We start from the raw sequence: 15,950 nt of genomic DNA, 5'->3' as shown, positions 1-15,950 counted from the left end.
GCCATCATTCCCCCCACTCCCAGGGAATACCCCCCGCCATCATTCCCCCCGCTCCCAGGGAATACCCCCCGCTCCCAGGGAATACCCCCCGCCATCATTCCCCCCGCTCCCAGGGAATACCCCCCGCCATCATTCCCCCCACTCTCCCACCGCCCACCCTAGAATGCCCTCACCACACTCCCACAACGCTGCATATGAACAATGGTTTATTTACAAAATGGCCAAGCAAGCCTCAAAACTAACAGGCAGCTGGCTTTTCACAAGAATTCAACACAAAATCATCCTACACCCATGTGTGCAGGTGTGTTGTGCGTGTGTCTGTGTAGGTGTGTATGTAGGTGTGTACTGTGCGCGTGTGTAGGTGTGTATGCGTCTGTAGGTGTGTGTTGTACGTATGTCTGTGTAGGTGTGTGTTGCGTGTGTCTGTTGAGGTGTGTGTGTCTGTATGTTTAGGTGTGCGTATCTGTAGGTGTGTGTGCAGGTGTGTGTTGTGTGTGTAGGTGTGTGCTGTGTCTGTGTAGGTGTGTGTTGTGTCTGTGTAGGTGGACAGTCAACAGGTTGCAAACACTGAGGCCAGTTGCTATCAGACAAACTATTTCTCTGAGACGTGATACACAGCATTTTGTTCGTTTAAAAAGCCCGGTAACTAGGCTCCCAGGCTGTCACTGTGGGGGCCCTGGCCCTCAGGCTGTCAATGAATGCAGTATTTTTTGGTGCTGAACATTCACGAAAAACAGGCGGAGAGAGGGACCTCACTGATCTGAGTGAGCACCATTGTGTAAGTGTTGTGAGGGGTGGGAGTTCAGGATCTACACAAACCCCACTGCTCCTCAGGTATTTAACATCAATCCCAAACCTGATAAAAAAGTACGAACCGCGATGTACAGAGCAGATTTACTATACATAGGGGGAAAAGCACAAAGGAAAGGGACAGAAAGCAGCACTCAACTCAGTTTTACTAAGAAATAAAATAAAAATCACCAAAATGTGTGGGGGGTTTTTATACAGTGGCTACCTTCCCCTCTGGTCACACAGCCAGAGAGGGCTGGCCGAGAGTCCTCCTGCACGCCCGCCCGCCCGCGGCTCCCAGCTTTCAGGGCACATGCAGCAGTCAGCCCGGGCAGGCTGGCGGGCGGATCAGATGAGTCCTCTGCGCTTCTTGTAGTCCTCCAGGTTGAGGGAGCGCCGGGGAGTGCCATCTTTGACAGACGGAGTCTTGTTGCTGACAGACAGCGATTTGGATTCTGCAAAGAGGAGAAGGTGGTTTCATCCAAAACTCTGCCGCACACAATTCTTACCTGCACCAAACTTCGCTCCCCAATCACCAGTCCTTGCCAGACTGCACTGGCTGCCTGTCCCAACGAGGATCAACTTCAAGATCCTCACCCTTGTCTTCAAATCCCTCCACTCCTCTGCACCCCCCGACCTCTCTGACCTCCTCTCTCCTAACAACAGCGCCCGTTCCCTTCGCTCTACCAGGTCTGGCCTCCTCGTCTCCTGAATCCTCCGCTCCACCCTCGACGGCCGTGCCACTACACTACATCCCGAGGCTCTAGAACTCCCTTCCTCACTCCCTTCGCCTCGCCCCTTCTCTTCCTATTTTTAGGTCTCAGCTGAAGACCTTTCTTTTCGACTGCGCCTGTGGTCACCTTCCTCCCCCTCCCCCCGTTACTGTGAAGCGCTCTGAGACGCCGTCCGGCGTGGAGGGCGCTATATAAATCCAAGTAGTTGTTGTTGGTGGTGCAGGAGCTGACACACAGTGCTTGGGGCCAATGTAAATAATTAGCTGACATTAAGTACAGTCTTTCTCGTTGGGAGGACATCTCATAGCGCTTCCCAGCCCAGCACGCACTGTAAAACGTTTGGCCCTCTCCCTGTTTCGGGCTCGTCCCCAGACTGGTCCCTGTTCTCTCTCTCCCTCCCTCGCCTCCCCCTGCTGGACCCTGCCCTCCCCGGCTCAGCTCTGCTCTACCTCTGGCTTGGACTCGCGCCCCCATTCCCGGCTGGGACCCGCGCTCCCCCTGGCTGGGACCCGGGATGGCTATGACTGACCTGCGTTGGGCACCTGCAGATCAATCTTGATGTCGAAGTCATGTGCTTTGAAGAGGTCCTCAGAGAGATCGGAGTTGGACTTCGCATTGCTGTCCTTTTCCTTGCTGCCTCCCTGATCCTGCGGACACACACCGGGGTTAAATACAAACAGCACCGGCACAGAGATCCTTGGCCTACTGAACAGGCAGAGTCTCACTGCACACACACGCACACACACATATGGGCTCACTGCACATGCGCGTGCCCACACAAGGACTCACTGCACACAGACAGTGGCTCACCCCATACACACAGGCAGGGACTCATTGCGCACACGCACACACACACACGTGTCGGTCACTGACCAAACAAAGCTCCTCTCAACAGGCAGTGGGAGCTCCAGTCCTGCCCCAGATTCCCTGCCAGATTGTATTAAAGAGGGCGAGGAGGCAGCAAAGAGCTGTCCAGAGCCCTTTTTTGCCCTGTTCCTCTCCACCAAAGATCAGCCAACCCAGCTCTCCTGCCTCAGCATTTTATACAGCGCCTTATCCGTTGATGAAACATCTCAAAGTGTTTCACAGGATTTACTATAAAGTGTAGTGACTGTGTATTTTGCAGCCAAATGCGGCAGCTAATTTGCACACAAACAGTGAGTGAACAGTTTTATTTGGGGGATTGTTGGCCAGGACACCGGGAGAGAGAAACTCCCTTCTCTTTCTCGAATAGTGCAGCAGGATCTTTAATATTCACCTGAACAGCCAGATGAGACCTCGGATTAAATGTCTCATCTGCCAATGCAGCACTGCCCGAGGGTCAGCTTGTCTGTGAGCTCAGTTTGGACTGTCCAACTGGGAGGTGAGAGTATGTGACTGAGGCAGGCTTAGATGAAGATGCTGTGTAAAGAGAGGTGACAGGGTGTGTCACCATGAACTGTCTGCCATTTATAAGCAGGCGCAGCCTTAGTCAGACTGCACTGGCTGTCTGTCCCAGAGAGGATCGACTTCAAGATCCTCACCTTTGTCTTCAAATCCCTCCACTCCTCTGCACCCCCCCCCCTACCTCTCTGACCTCCTCTCTCCTCACAACAGCGCCCGTTGCCTTCGCCTCTGACAGGAGAGGCGTCACAGCAACACAAGCTCACAAACCCAGAGAATTTTCAGATCAAACTAGGAAATAAAGGTAATAAACCCCTTAAAAAATTAAATATAATAGTTACTCAATCCACGACTGTTTGTGGGACACTGCTGTGCACAATTGGCTGCCGCATTCACCCACAATGTATACAGTCAATTCACTTTACAGTATATTCTGTGAAGCGCTTTGAGACGTCTCGAAGACATGATAAGGCGCTATACAAAATGCAAGTATTATTATTATTATTTTTATTAAAGAGCAAATAATCGCCGTGCTTACCGATTTGTTTAATTCCATAGGCAAGTCAGCCTGTGATCCGGACCCATACTTTGCATTCAAGTGAGCAATGATAGCAGCCTGGACAGCGGGATCCCGGGACTGTAGGAGGAAGCACATAGACACTGATGGGCACAGGCACTGAGCCACAGAGAGCCAAGCATGGGCACTGAGCCACAGAGAGCCAGGCACAGGCACTGAGCCACAGAGGGCCAGGCACTGAGCCACAGAGGGCCAGGCACTGAGCCAAAGAGAGCCAGGCACAGGCACTGAGCCACAGAGGGCCAGGCACTGAGCCAAAGAGAGCCAGGCACAGGCACTGAGCCACAGAGGGTCAGGCACTGAACCACAGAGAGCCAGGCACAGGCACTGAGCCACAGAGGGCCAGGCACTGAGCCACAGAGGGCCAGGCACAGGCACTGAGCCACAGAGGGCCAGGCACTGAGCCACAGAGAGCCAGGCCAGGCACAGGGCCACAGAGGGCCAGGCACAGGCATGAGCACTGAGTTGGGAGAAAAGGGAATCAGCCTTACGTTGGAGACAATGGTGGGCTGGCACTGACGTCGGGTGAAGGGATCCATCTGCTTAAATTTCTCATTCTGGACCTCAGCCTGTGGAAAGAGCACAAGCAGGTGAGCAGCGAGCAGGCCAACCACAGGCAAACACATCACATTACCCATCAGAGACTCGCTGACCCCTGTACCATCTCTGACTGTGACTCCCCAGTAACCCCTTATTGGAGACTTGGCTGCATTCACAACAACAAATTGCATTTCTGTAGTGTCCTTCACACGTGGTAGCGTCCTGAAGTTCTTGCCAGTGGTGGAGTCTGACAACCTGTTATTGGAAACCTGATTGCGCCTGTGTGTATCACTTGTTAGAGATCCTGCTAACACCTGTACCCACCTCCTCCTGGCTTGTTGATGCCTCTACACATCGATTATTGCAGCTTTGCCATCGCCTGTCCCCATCTCACAGCCACCCACCCCCCCACCTCACTGACACCAATCAAGCACCAGCTTCTCCAGAACAACAGCATATAGCGCCCCGGCAGGGCGGAACCCCCCTCACACACACACACACACACATACAGACATGCTCACCAGTAAAGCCTTCTCAGACTCCACGATGTTCCACTCCCTGTTCCTCTGGTTTATGTAACTGAAGACAAAGAAGGATCAGAAATCACTTGGCAAAGCTACATCGTCCAATTACAAGAGCAGTGTGTGGGGGGTGTTATATAGAGTGTTAATATCCTCCACACTCCAGTGCCCTCTACACAATTACAAGTTGCCCCCCTCACCCGCCCCCGAGCACAGCCCCTACCCCTGACCTGATGGCAGAGATGTTCTTGGTTCGCAGCCTGTCCAGAGCCTCCGCTCGTTCCTCCAGCTCGTTCAGCTGCTCCTGGATCTGCCGCGCTTTGTCCTGCTCCCCCGCCTCCTCCGCCATAGCCTGCAACACAGCCAATCAGTCACCTCCTGCTGCCCGTCAGCCAGCGGGCACCTCCTGCCGTTCGCCAGCCAGCAGGCGCCTTCCCCCCCCGGCCAGCGGGCGCCTCCCCCGCCCCGGCCAGCAGACGCCTCCCCCCCCCCGGCCAGCAGACACCTCCTCCTCCCTCAAGACAGCAGTGAGTGGCCGCCTCAGTCTGTGTGTTACATGTTCTCTGGTCCTATCCCAGCCCTTTAGCAAAGCCTCACTGAGCTGAGAGAAAAGCCGCAATCAGTTGCACACGGATTACAGAGGGAATCCACCTCCCAAGTCGAAGCTTCCCCTTCTCACCTTCTCTTTCATGAGCTGTGTCTTTTTCATGGCGTAGTTAGACGGAGCTTTCCGGAAACGGTCCTTCTCCTTCACAATCTGAAAATTCACAGCGGATGCAATAAACCGGGAGGTCAATACACCCGCACCCCAGAGCCTGTCACCTCAGGAGGATAGCCCTTGCCCCAGCACTCCCCGGGAGGATTTACTGCGAAGTGTAGTGACTGCGTGTTCTCCCATCATTCACGTGGTAGACACGGTGGGAGAGCTGGACAGCCAAATTACATACAACCGCATCCCACAAACAGCCGGGAAGTGAATGCACGGTCACCACTTTACAGTAAATTCTGTGAAGGGCTCACTTCACCACGAGAGAGAAACTCCCTTCTCTTTTGCAACAGCATCCACCTGAACAGGCAGACGGGACCTCGGTTTAATGTCTCATCTGACAGAGCAGCTCTCCCCCACCCCAGCACTACCTTGCATAGACAGACTGGACTGTGAGGATTCTTTTTTTCCATCATTTGAGTTAAAAGTCCTCAGAAAGGAGTCCGGTTTAGCACAGAACAGGCCACAGGGAAATACACAGGCGACGGCACTGACCTCCTCAATGTCCTGGTCGTTAAATTTATACTCCAGGGCTTGTTTGATCTGTTGTTCTTTCTTGTTAATTTCATCCATAGTCGGTAACTGCATTCCTCCCATCATTATCTGCCAACAGCACCAACACGGTCAGTCTCAGGGTCACCGACCACAACCCCTGCCAAACCCCCCCACCCCACACACCGAGCGAGTACCAGCAGAGACACAATGGGGGGAAGAGCAGGGAAAGGGATTAGAAAGCTCCAGTGGTGCTGCGATCAGAATGAAATATAAACAGTAAAGAGAGTGCTCACCGTCTCCCTCCACTTCATGAACTCGGTTTCCATGAACTCCTGGTTTGATACGAACTCCAGCCGGAATACCCGCTCGTCTGAGCCGTGTCTACGCAAACCACACAGCACTGTCAGCCACCACACAACACCCACGCGCACCCTATCGGCCCCCACACGTGCAGTCAGCCCAGACACAGCCCCCACACACAGCACCTCACCGCTGCTTCTCAACAAGATTGTGCGCAATTGGCTGCCCCATTTTGCTCGCCCACACAATACACAGTCAATTCACTTTACAGTGTATTCTGCGAAGTGTTTTGAGATGTCTCAACGGCGTGATAAGGCGCTGTATCAAATGAAATGATTATTATTATTAGTGACTGCGCTGCTCTTTAAGAGTAAAATTATGATGATCCTTGCATTTGATATAGCGCCGTATCACGTTGTTGAGACATGTCAAAGCGCTTCACAAGATATACCGTAAAGTGTCGTGACTGTGTATGATATGGGCGAAACCTGTCATCCAGCCGTCACTCACCGCAGCTGGAGTCCTTTGTTGGTCCGTGTGCTCCCAAGCTGGTAGACTTTTCCAGTTTCCACCACACCTGTTATCTCTGCTACCTGCAGGGAACAACAGCCAGACATTTACATAGAGCCCACAGTGGCAAGTCACTACATCACAGCCCAAAGCTCAGCCGCCCTTGCACCCATCACATCACGTGCCTCACACTCGCCTCGGATCAGGAGGTTGTGAGTTTGAGCCCCATGTCGCAGCCTCTGAGCTCAGAGTCTAGGCTGCTGGAATGCCGCATTGTCAAGGGCTGTCGTCCTTCGGATGAGACATTAAACCTGCCAACCACTCCCTCTTCGGTACACACCCTGTACACACACACACACACACAGGTACTCACCCTGTACACACATACACAAACAAAGGTACTCACCCTGCACACACACACACACACACACACACACACACACACACACACAAAGGTACTCACCCTGCACACACACACACACATACAAACAGGTACTCACCCTACACACACAGGTACTCACCCTGTACACACACACACACACACACACACAGGTACTATCACCTGTGTACACACACGCTCACCCTATGCATCGGTTTGCCTTTGCCTCTTCAGTACTCATGCTGTATATATATATATATATATATATAAAATGTATATATATATTATATATACACACACACACAAGTACACACCCACACACACACGTACTCATCCTGTATACACACACTCACCCTATACACCGGTTTGCCTTTGCTGTTGCCGATGCCGATGCGAACGAAGCAGCCTACCACAGTTTTGGAGAAGAACGGCATGTGGCACCAGCGCTCCAGCTTGTACCGCGACAGGCGGATCTTGTTAAGCTCCTCCGGCAACCCCACCGGCAGAGACCGAGCTGCAACCTCCTCCTTCCTGGACAAGCACAGGTAGAGTCAGCCAAAGCTCAGAGACCCCAGCACCTCGCCATATCCCCTCCAGCCTGCAGCACAAGCGGCAACTTCATCACAGCTCAGGCTTAGGCCATGGGTTGAGGCCTTGTTGCGGTTGAGTTCACAGCCCAGTGCAGTACAGTGTAGGGCGAACGCCATATTGTCACAGGTGCCGTTCTTCAAATGAGAAGCAATTTGTATACAGCAAGATGACCAATTAACATGCAGGACTGTGGCCTGGGCACCGGGTGAGACAAACTCCCTTCGGTTTTTCCGATAGCCCTGCAAGAACTTTAACATCCACCTGAACAGGTACAGACAGGACCTCAGTTTAATGTCTCATGTGATGGACACACCTCCACTAGTGCAGCACAGCCCAGCACTGTGTTGGAGAGTTAGCCTGGACTGTGAGCGCTCTAGGACGCTAACCTGTGCGAGGGGCGCTGTATACAAGTAGTAGTTGTTGGTGTGAGCTCAAAGTCCCAAAGTAGTTATTACACACACATCGCAGTGAGCACAGGGAGCTACGGCTTGCACACTTACTCTTCCTCCTCGTCGGAAGATGAGGACCTGGACGATCGCTCGCTCTTCACACTGGATTGCTCCTCCTCCTCCTCTTCCTCATCATCTGAGTACACGTCGCTGGCCTTCAGAGGCTGCTTCCTGGCCAACAGCTCAGCTACAAACCACAAACAGCCAAGAGATGGATCACTGCTTGGGGCGTCCCATGATTTTGGAGAAGAACGGCAGGTGGAACCAGCACCCGCCCGCCTCAAACAGCACACGGACAACTTGTGTCTGCGAGAATATACACAGTCTCAACACCCACCCTCCCCCCACCACCAACAAATATGTCTGTTTGTGACCTGTGAACACTGTACTTAGCCTATGTAACACAAGCAGCTGGTTTACACGGGGGGAATAACTGACCTGTTTTGTTTTTCTTCTTCTCCCGCTCAGCCTTCAGTTCCTCCATCGCCTGAGATTTCTTGTCCTGCTTCTCCACCCGCTTTAACCTCCGCTCCTTGTTGTGCGACATCACCTGAGAGCAAGTAGCAAAGTGATACCCCAGCCAGACTCCCACCACCAGCACTGCATCTCCCACCCACAGGGCCTCAACCAATCCCACTTGCACCCCCACACCCACCCCCAACACACACACACACACGCACAGCGCTCGATCACACCGCAAAGTCTCAAAGCCCTTTACAGCATTTACTCTAAAGACTGTGTATTTTGTCGGCGAAACGCAGGAAGGGCAGGTGGGGATTTTGGAGGGATCTGAGAAGATGATGATGACGGGGGTTTCGAAGGGGGGGGAAGATGCCCTGGCCGGAGGTGGGGGAGGGTGACTAATTGGGGAGGCACACACCTGGGGTTCCTGGATGTGCTGCATCTTCTTCTCTCGCTCTTCCTCCATTTTCTTCTTCTTTTCTTTCTTCTCTTTCTTCTTCGCTGCTTTCAGTTTCTTCTCAATTTCAAACCTGCCCAAGGTGCAAGAATTCACTCAACAACAACAAGATTCCATTTATTGAGCGCCTTTCACGTCGGGAGGACGTCCCAAGGCACTGTACAGTTCAGTCAGGACCCGAGCATTGGGGGGGAAATGGTCAGGGTGAGGGGAGGGGAGGGAGGGAGCGAGGAGGGGGTAGAGAGTCGAGAGGGGAGCTGAAGGCACGGTCAAAGAGAAAGGTCTTGAGACCGACCTTGAAGGAGGAAAGGGAGGAAGCGGCGAAGGCACTGGGGGATAGAGTTCCAGAGCCTCGGGGCTGAGAGGCTGAAGGCCCGGCCACCGATGGTAGGCTGGTTGGGGCGGGGGATGTGGAGCAGAACACCAGAGAAATGGCCGCCCAGCACACCTTGCGAGGCACAGGTTGGGACCTGGCTGAACCACCAAATCAGCCCAGAGCCAGGACGCCAGGCTCAAGCTATGTAAAGCTCAGCCTACACCTAAAGTGCAGTGTTGAGCTCTGGTCAGCCCACACCTGTGTCCAGCTTGGGTCAGGCCAATTTGTAGCAAAGAAAGCCAATTGACCCATCATGTCTGTGAAAATACCATTCATTCAGTCCCACTGACCTGCCCATCACCCCCCACCCTCACACACACAGTTGTACATTATTCCTCTTTATATATCTATTTCATTCTCCTTCAAAATCTAACCTACTTACCTCCTAACCCCCTTCCGAGCACATTCCACAGCCTCACATTTCTCTTCTCTCTAAAAAATACCTTAAATCGATGTCCCGCGGGTCACTGACTCATCAACTAGTGGAAATCACTTCTCCCCATCGACTATCAAAGCCCTCATCATTTTACAGCAGGTCTGCCCTCAGCCCTCTCTCTTCCTCCTGGTGTTGTTAGATCCTATGGCCACCAGCAGTTACATGCTGATTCCCACAGCCGATAAGGAGAAGCTCTTGGCTGACTCTGATGCAAGCCCACCTTCTCCTCAGCACCTCTCTCTTCTCTATCCGGTTGTACAGCTCCTGCTCCCTTTCCTTCTCAGTCATCTGTTCCAGCCTCGTCCGGTCCTCCTCATCCCCCATCAGGTCGTCAGCATAGCCATCGTGGAACTCTTCCTCTTCGGAGGAGGATGAAGACTCGGAGCTGGAGGAGGAGCTGCTGCTCTCGGAGTCAGAGACCTCCCCTAGAAACAAACAAAGAGATCAACATTTAAAAGCAGAGGAAAGGCTGTATCCAGAGAGAGAGAGCTCACCTTCACTGCTCAATCACATCTCAAGACATACCCCATTGACTGCACTTTCAGTTATCTCCTTCCCCAACCCCCCTCCACGCACAGCCAGCCATGATACCGGCGATCAACCTGGGGGATTGTGGGCCAGGACAGCGCTGGGGTGGGGGGAGACGGTGAGAATTGATCGTCTGGTTCTTTGAGCTGATGTGGACTATGTGGATGTGTACTTACATGGCGCGCACATGACCTGCACGTGTGTATGTGTGTATATAATGTGCGTGTGTGTATATATAGTGAGTGTGCGTATATATAGTGAGTGTGTGTGCATATATATAGTGTGTGTATATAGTGTGTATGTGTGTATATAGTGTGTGTGTGTGTGTATATATATATTTTGTGTGTGTGTATTGTATGTGCGCATGTCTGGACTTACCTTCCTCGGGGGCCGAGCTCTCGGCAGAGCTGTTGTCGGGGGAGCTGCCGGATGAGGCGGCCTTGCTCACTGCCCGCTTGTTGCCCGTTTTCTTGTCTCCACCCTTGGCTTTTCCCTTCTTTTTGTTCTTGTTGCCTCCCATTGTCCACTGCAAGCAGAGCCAGACAATCAGCAGCTTCCCCCAGCAACCAGGCAGCTCTGCAACATACGGGTTGTGGCGGCGGGGCGGGGTGGGGGGTTACCCATCATCTCCCTCATAGTCTAGCAATGAACCTGGAACCAGCCACCATTGCTGACCCCCCCCTCCACCCAGAACCAACACCCACTAACCAGCATTCATTAATGCCCCCAGAGCTAACCCCCTCACCACCACACCCACCAATCGCAGGAAGTTGTCAAACACGGAACTCCAATAGACAAATGGTAGTAATCTGGGGTCCATCTTGCCCCCATCCGATGGCTGTGTGCACTCTCTGCTCACTCACCTCATCATCGCTATCTGAGGTCTCAGAGTCAGACGAGGCGGACGGTTTACTGGCTGGCTGCTCAGGCTCGCTGCGTTTTCGTTTAGCCAAGGACAGCAGTTCCTACGGTCACAGAGCAAGAGAGGGTTAATCCCAATCTTTCCGCCAACCCCCCTGTAACCAGCCCCCCCAACCCCCACCCCGTAACCAGAACACCCAACGCCCCCCTGTAACCAGCACCCCAACCCCCATCCCGTAACCAGAACACCCAACGCCCCCCTGTAACCAGCCCCCCAACCCCCATCCCGTAACCAGAACACCCAACGCCCCCCTGTAACCAGCCCCCCAACCCCCCCGTAACCAGAACACCCAACGCCCCCCTGTAACCAGCCCCCCCCCCACCCGTAACCAGAACACCCAACGCCCCCCTGTAACCAGCCCCCCCAACCCCCCCCCGTAACCAGAACACCCAACGCCCCTGTAACCAGCCCCCCCCCCCCCCCGTAACAGAACACCCAACGCCCCCTGTAACCAGCACCCCCCCCCCACCCGTAACAGCACCACAACCCCCCATAACTAGCACGTGTAAACCAGCACCAACAACCCCCCATAACTAGCACCCCAAACACACCCTGTAACCAGCACCCCCAACCCCACCCCACAATCAGCACCCCAACCCCCTGGTAACAACAACAAGATTCCATTTATTAAGCGCCTTTCACGTCGGGAGGACGTCCCAAGGCGCTGTACAGTTGGGTCAGGACCCGAGCATTGGGGGGAAATGGTCAGGGTGAGGGAAGGGAAGGAGCGAGGAGGGGTAGAGAGTCGAGAGGGAGCTGAAGGCACGGTCAAAGAGAAAGGTCTTGAGACCGGCCTTGAAGGAGGAAAGGGAGGAGGCGGCGAAGGCACTGGGGAATAGAGTTCCAGAGCCTCGGGGCTGAGAGGCTGAAGGCCCGGCCACCGATGGTAGGGCGGTTGGGGCGGGGGATGTGGAGCAGACCGGAGCCAGAGGAACGGAGGGTACGGGCAGGTAGGTAGGGGGATAGTAGGTCTGAGGAAGGAGGGAGCGAGGCCGTGTCAGTCCCCCAGCCAATCTACGAGTGAAATCGATCTGTTCTGTGATAGGGAGACAGTGGAGCCTGAGGACTGGTGTGATGGGGTTACAGTTTAGTTGGGTGACAGGAAGCCAGTGGAGCTTGGCGAGGACTGGTGTGATGGTAGTACGGAGTCTGGTGTGGTGAGAATATGGGCAGGGGAGTTCTGAATCAGTGTAGTTGTGGGTAGTGAAACTGGTGAGACAGGTGAGGAAGGCATTGGAGTAGTCGAGGCAGCAGGTGACAAAAGCTTGGACGAGGAACAGTGGCGGTGGAAGAAAGCGGTCTTGGTCAGGGACTGGATGTGGGAGAGGAAAGACAGCTGGAAATCTGATGACCAGGTTCGGTAAGGGAACAGCCAGGGAGGTTCAGGTCAGAGCCGCTTTACAGAAGAGGAGTATTGCTTCCATCTTGACAATGTTCAGCTGCAGGAAGTTTGCGCTCATCGTGGCCCTGATGTCTGACAGATAAGCTGACGGAGCATCAGGGGACCTGGAGTTGCAGCTGGTTAGGAGAACTAGAGTTGGGTGTCATAAGCATATGCGTGGAAGTTTAGCCCGTGGCTGCGAATGACATTGCCAAGAAGGAGCATGAAAATGAGGAAAAGGAGGAGATCAAGCCTGTAGCCTTGGGGTACACTACAGGTGACAGGGCAGGGGCAGAAGGGGAAACCGTTTGAAGAGAAGTGGAGGCGGTTTGTTAGATAGGACTCAAACCATCCGAGTATGGTCCCATTAAGGTGGATGAGGGAGTAGAGGCAGCGGAGGAGGATGGCATGGTCGACTATGTTGAATACAGCAGAGAGGTCCAGGAGGACAAAGAGGCAGAGGGAGACCTGGTCACAGAGGAAGTCATTGGTGACTTTGATGAGTGCTGTCTCTGTGCTGTGGGCAGGGCAGAACCCAGACTGGAGGGGCTTGAGGAAGGAGTGAAGGAAGAGGTGAGCGTGAAGTTGATTTGCAACAATGTGGTCAAAGACAAGAGGAATAGGAAGATACTGAGAGAGGATTGGGAGACGAGGGCCACCACACCACCATGTTGGTTGGGGTGGGAGGTGTGGGGGAAGGTGAAGCCAGCCGGGTAGGCTTCAATGAGGGGACAGGTTTCTGTGAGCCCAAGAATGTCCAGGTGTTGTCCAGGATGAGGTCGTGTATTGTGATGTCTTTGTTTCAGAGGGAGTGGACATTTAGAGGGCACAGCGGATCGCGGTGGGGCGGGAGAAGGCTGTCGAGTGTGAGGAGGGGGGGGGAAAAGAGTTGGAAAGGATGTTGATAAGGGAAGGTTGGGGTTATAATAATAATCCTTTCATTTGGCATAGGGCCTTATTACTTCTTCGAGACGTCTCCAAGTGCTTCACAGAATATTCTGTAAAGTGAACTGACTATATACTGTGGGCGAAATGCAGCAACCAATTGGGTACCGCAGTGTCCCACAAACAAACAGTCGTGGATTCAGTTAATAATAATCCTTGCATTTGATATAGCGCTTTTCACGTCAGGAGGACGTCGCAAAGCGCTTCACAGAACACACTGTAAAGTGAATTGACTGTATATTTGTGGGCGAACGCGGCAGCCAATTGCGCACAGCAATGTCCCATAAACAGTCGTGGATTGAAAATGACCAATTTATTATTGTTTTGTTTTGGAGGGATTATTATTAGGCTCTGTGTGGAGTAAGGAAACTTGCCCAAGGTTTGGCCCTGACTCCCCGGGGATTGAACTCAGGTCTCTCGCTTGCAAAGCGAGTGCTCTAACCACTGAGCTGCAGGACTCCACAGTTGTTTACCAGTCGGGAGATGGAAGCAGGGAGGAGGGTCTTGCGGAAAAAAAGAGAAAATGGTGCATTTGGGATGGCTGCTCCGGGATATCCAATGGCTGGTACCTCGTAAGACCGGAGGAGCAGAGGGAGGCTGTGTGAGGGTCCATAGAGAGAGAGCGAGGAGGACGGTGGGAGAGAAGAACTGAACGAGAGAAGCGAACGGTGGGGAGTTGATACACGGGGTATTTTGGGAGGGGGGACTTGGGGCAAAGGAGCAGCCCAAACGCTCACACCGAGACTGGAGGCAAAGCGATCAGCTCGACAGTCAGCTGGGGGTCCAGAGGAGAGAGGGGGGGGGGGAGAACTCATAGCATTATTTACCAACAATAACATCCCCAGCCCAGTGACACTGAGACCATCAACACCCCCAGCCCAGTGACACTGAGATTATCAACACCCCCAGCCCAGTGACACTGAGACCATCAACGCCCCCAGCCCAGTGACACTGAGACCATCAACGCCCCCAGCCCAGTGACACTGAGACCATCAACGCCCCCAGACCAGTGACACTAAGACCATCAACACCCCCAGCCCAGTGACACTGAAACCAACAACCCCCCCAGCCCAGGGTCACTGAGACCAATAATACTCCAACCCCGTGACACTGCGACCAACAACACCCCCAGCCCAGGGTCACTGAGGCCAACAACACCCCCAGCCCAGGGTCACTGAGGCCAACAACACCCCCAGCCCAGGGTCGCCGAGACCAACAACACCCCCAGCCCAGGGTCGCTGAGGCCAACAACACCCCCAGCCCAGGGTCGCCGAGACCAACAACACCCCCAGCCCAGTGACACTGAGGCCAACAACACCCCCAGCCCAGTGACACTGAGACCAACAACACCCCCAGCCCAGGGTCGCCGAGACCAACAACACCCCAGCCCAGTGCCACTGAGGCCAACAACACCCCCAGCCCAGTGACACTGAGGCCAACAACACCCCCAGCCCAGTGACACTGAGGCCAACAACACCCCCAGCCCAGGGTCACTGAGGCCAACAACACCCCCAGCCCAGGGTCACTGAGGCCAACAACACCCCCAGCCCAGGGTCACTGAGACCAACAACACCCCCAGCCCAGGGTCACTGAGATCGAATAATCCCCAGACCAGGGCCCTGGGGCTAAGGACACCCCGAGCCCCGGGCTCTGGCTGCTCTGGGCCCGCCGCCCCGCTCGCAGGCGCCGGTACCTGGTCCAGGTTCTCCTCGCTGCCGCTGTCGTCGCTGTCCGAGTCGATGACGACCCGACCCTTCCGCTTCTTCACCATGGCGAGGCCGAGGCTCCGGCCAGGCCAGAGAGGAGAGGAAGCGGCCGGCGGCTCTCCCAGCACGACCCGCACCCCCTGGGAGCCGCGGCTCTCAGCCCGGCCTCTACCCGCCGGCCCGCCCGCCCGCCCGCCCGCGACGAGGCTCACGGGGTCAGCAGCTCGCCCACCACCACCACCCCCCCCGGGGCCGGGAGGCTCTGGCTGCTCCTCCGCGGCGGCTCTGGCTCACACTCGGGCCGGGGCCCCCTGGCACCTCGGGCCGGTGGAAGGCGCTGGCTGTCCCGGCGCGGTCTCGGGGCTGTTGCTCAGGCGGCGGCGCTGACTAGGCCTCAGGTCCGCAGCTCTTGTCGCCGTACACAAAAAGCGAAGCCGTGCACATGCGCACACCCTGCGCCCGCGGCCGACATTGCGCGCCCTTCCCCCCCCCCACCCCCACGTGACGTCACGGCGCATGGCAGGCTCGCCCGCCGACGTCGTGACGCCATCGCGCCATCGGCCGGCGTGGTGGTGGGCCCCCGGCGGCGTGGGAAAACGAGCGCGTGCGCTGAGGGTGACGCGACTCGAGCGTCATCGGCTGCTCAGCGTCAGCCATTGCCGGTTCCCTGTCTGTCCTCTCTCTCTGTGTGTGTGACCCTGAC

General features: G+C 54.9%; 1 protein-coding gene across 1 annotated transcript; it reads right to left on the bottom strand.

Moving 5' to 3' along the window:
* Nucleotides 1-189: 189 nt before the first annotated feature.
* On the bottom strand, nucleotides 190-15,904 carry rtf1 (RTF1 homolog, Paf1/RNA polymerase II complex component). The gene is made up of 19 exons (XM_042338141.1): nucleotides 15,759-15,904; nucleotides 15,235-15,532; nucleotides 11,157-11,258; nucleotides 10,672-10,819; nucleotides 9,986-10,190; nucleotides 8,915-9,026; nucleotides 8,473-8,584; nucleotides 8,086-8,221; nucleotides 7,348-7,525; nucleotides 6,616-6,698; nucleotides 6,099-6,186; nucleotides 5,806-5,913; nucleotides 5,224-5,301; nucleotides 4,775-4,896; nucleotides 4,545-4,602; nucleotides 3,975-4,052; nucleotides 3,445-3,543; nucleotides 2,053-2,170; nucleotides 190-1,244 (listed from the first exon to the last, which is right to left on the bottom strand). Exons 1-19 carry the CDS (start codon nucleotides 15,902-15,904, stop codon nucleotides 1,138-1,140), a joined length of 2,376 nt encoding a protein of 791 aa, XP_042194075.1. The 3' UTR covers nucleotides 190-1,137.
* Nucleotides 15,905-15,950: the final 46 nt, after the last annotated feature.

The sequence above is a fragment of the Callorhinchus milii genome, unplaced genomic scaffold, assembly GCF_018977255.1.
Source record: "Callorhinchus milii isolate IMCB2004 unplaced genomic scaffold, IMCB_Cmil_1.0 Scaffold9, whole genome shotgun sequence".
Lineage (NCBI taxonomy): Eukaryota > Metazoa > Chordata > Chondrichthyes > Chimaeriformes > Callorhinchidae > Callorhinchus > Callorhinchus milii.
This window is presented reverse-complemented; position numbering and strand designations above follow the sequence as displayed.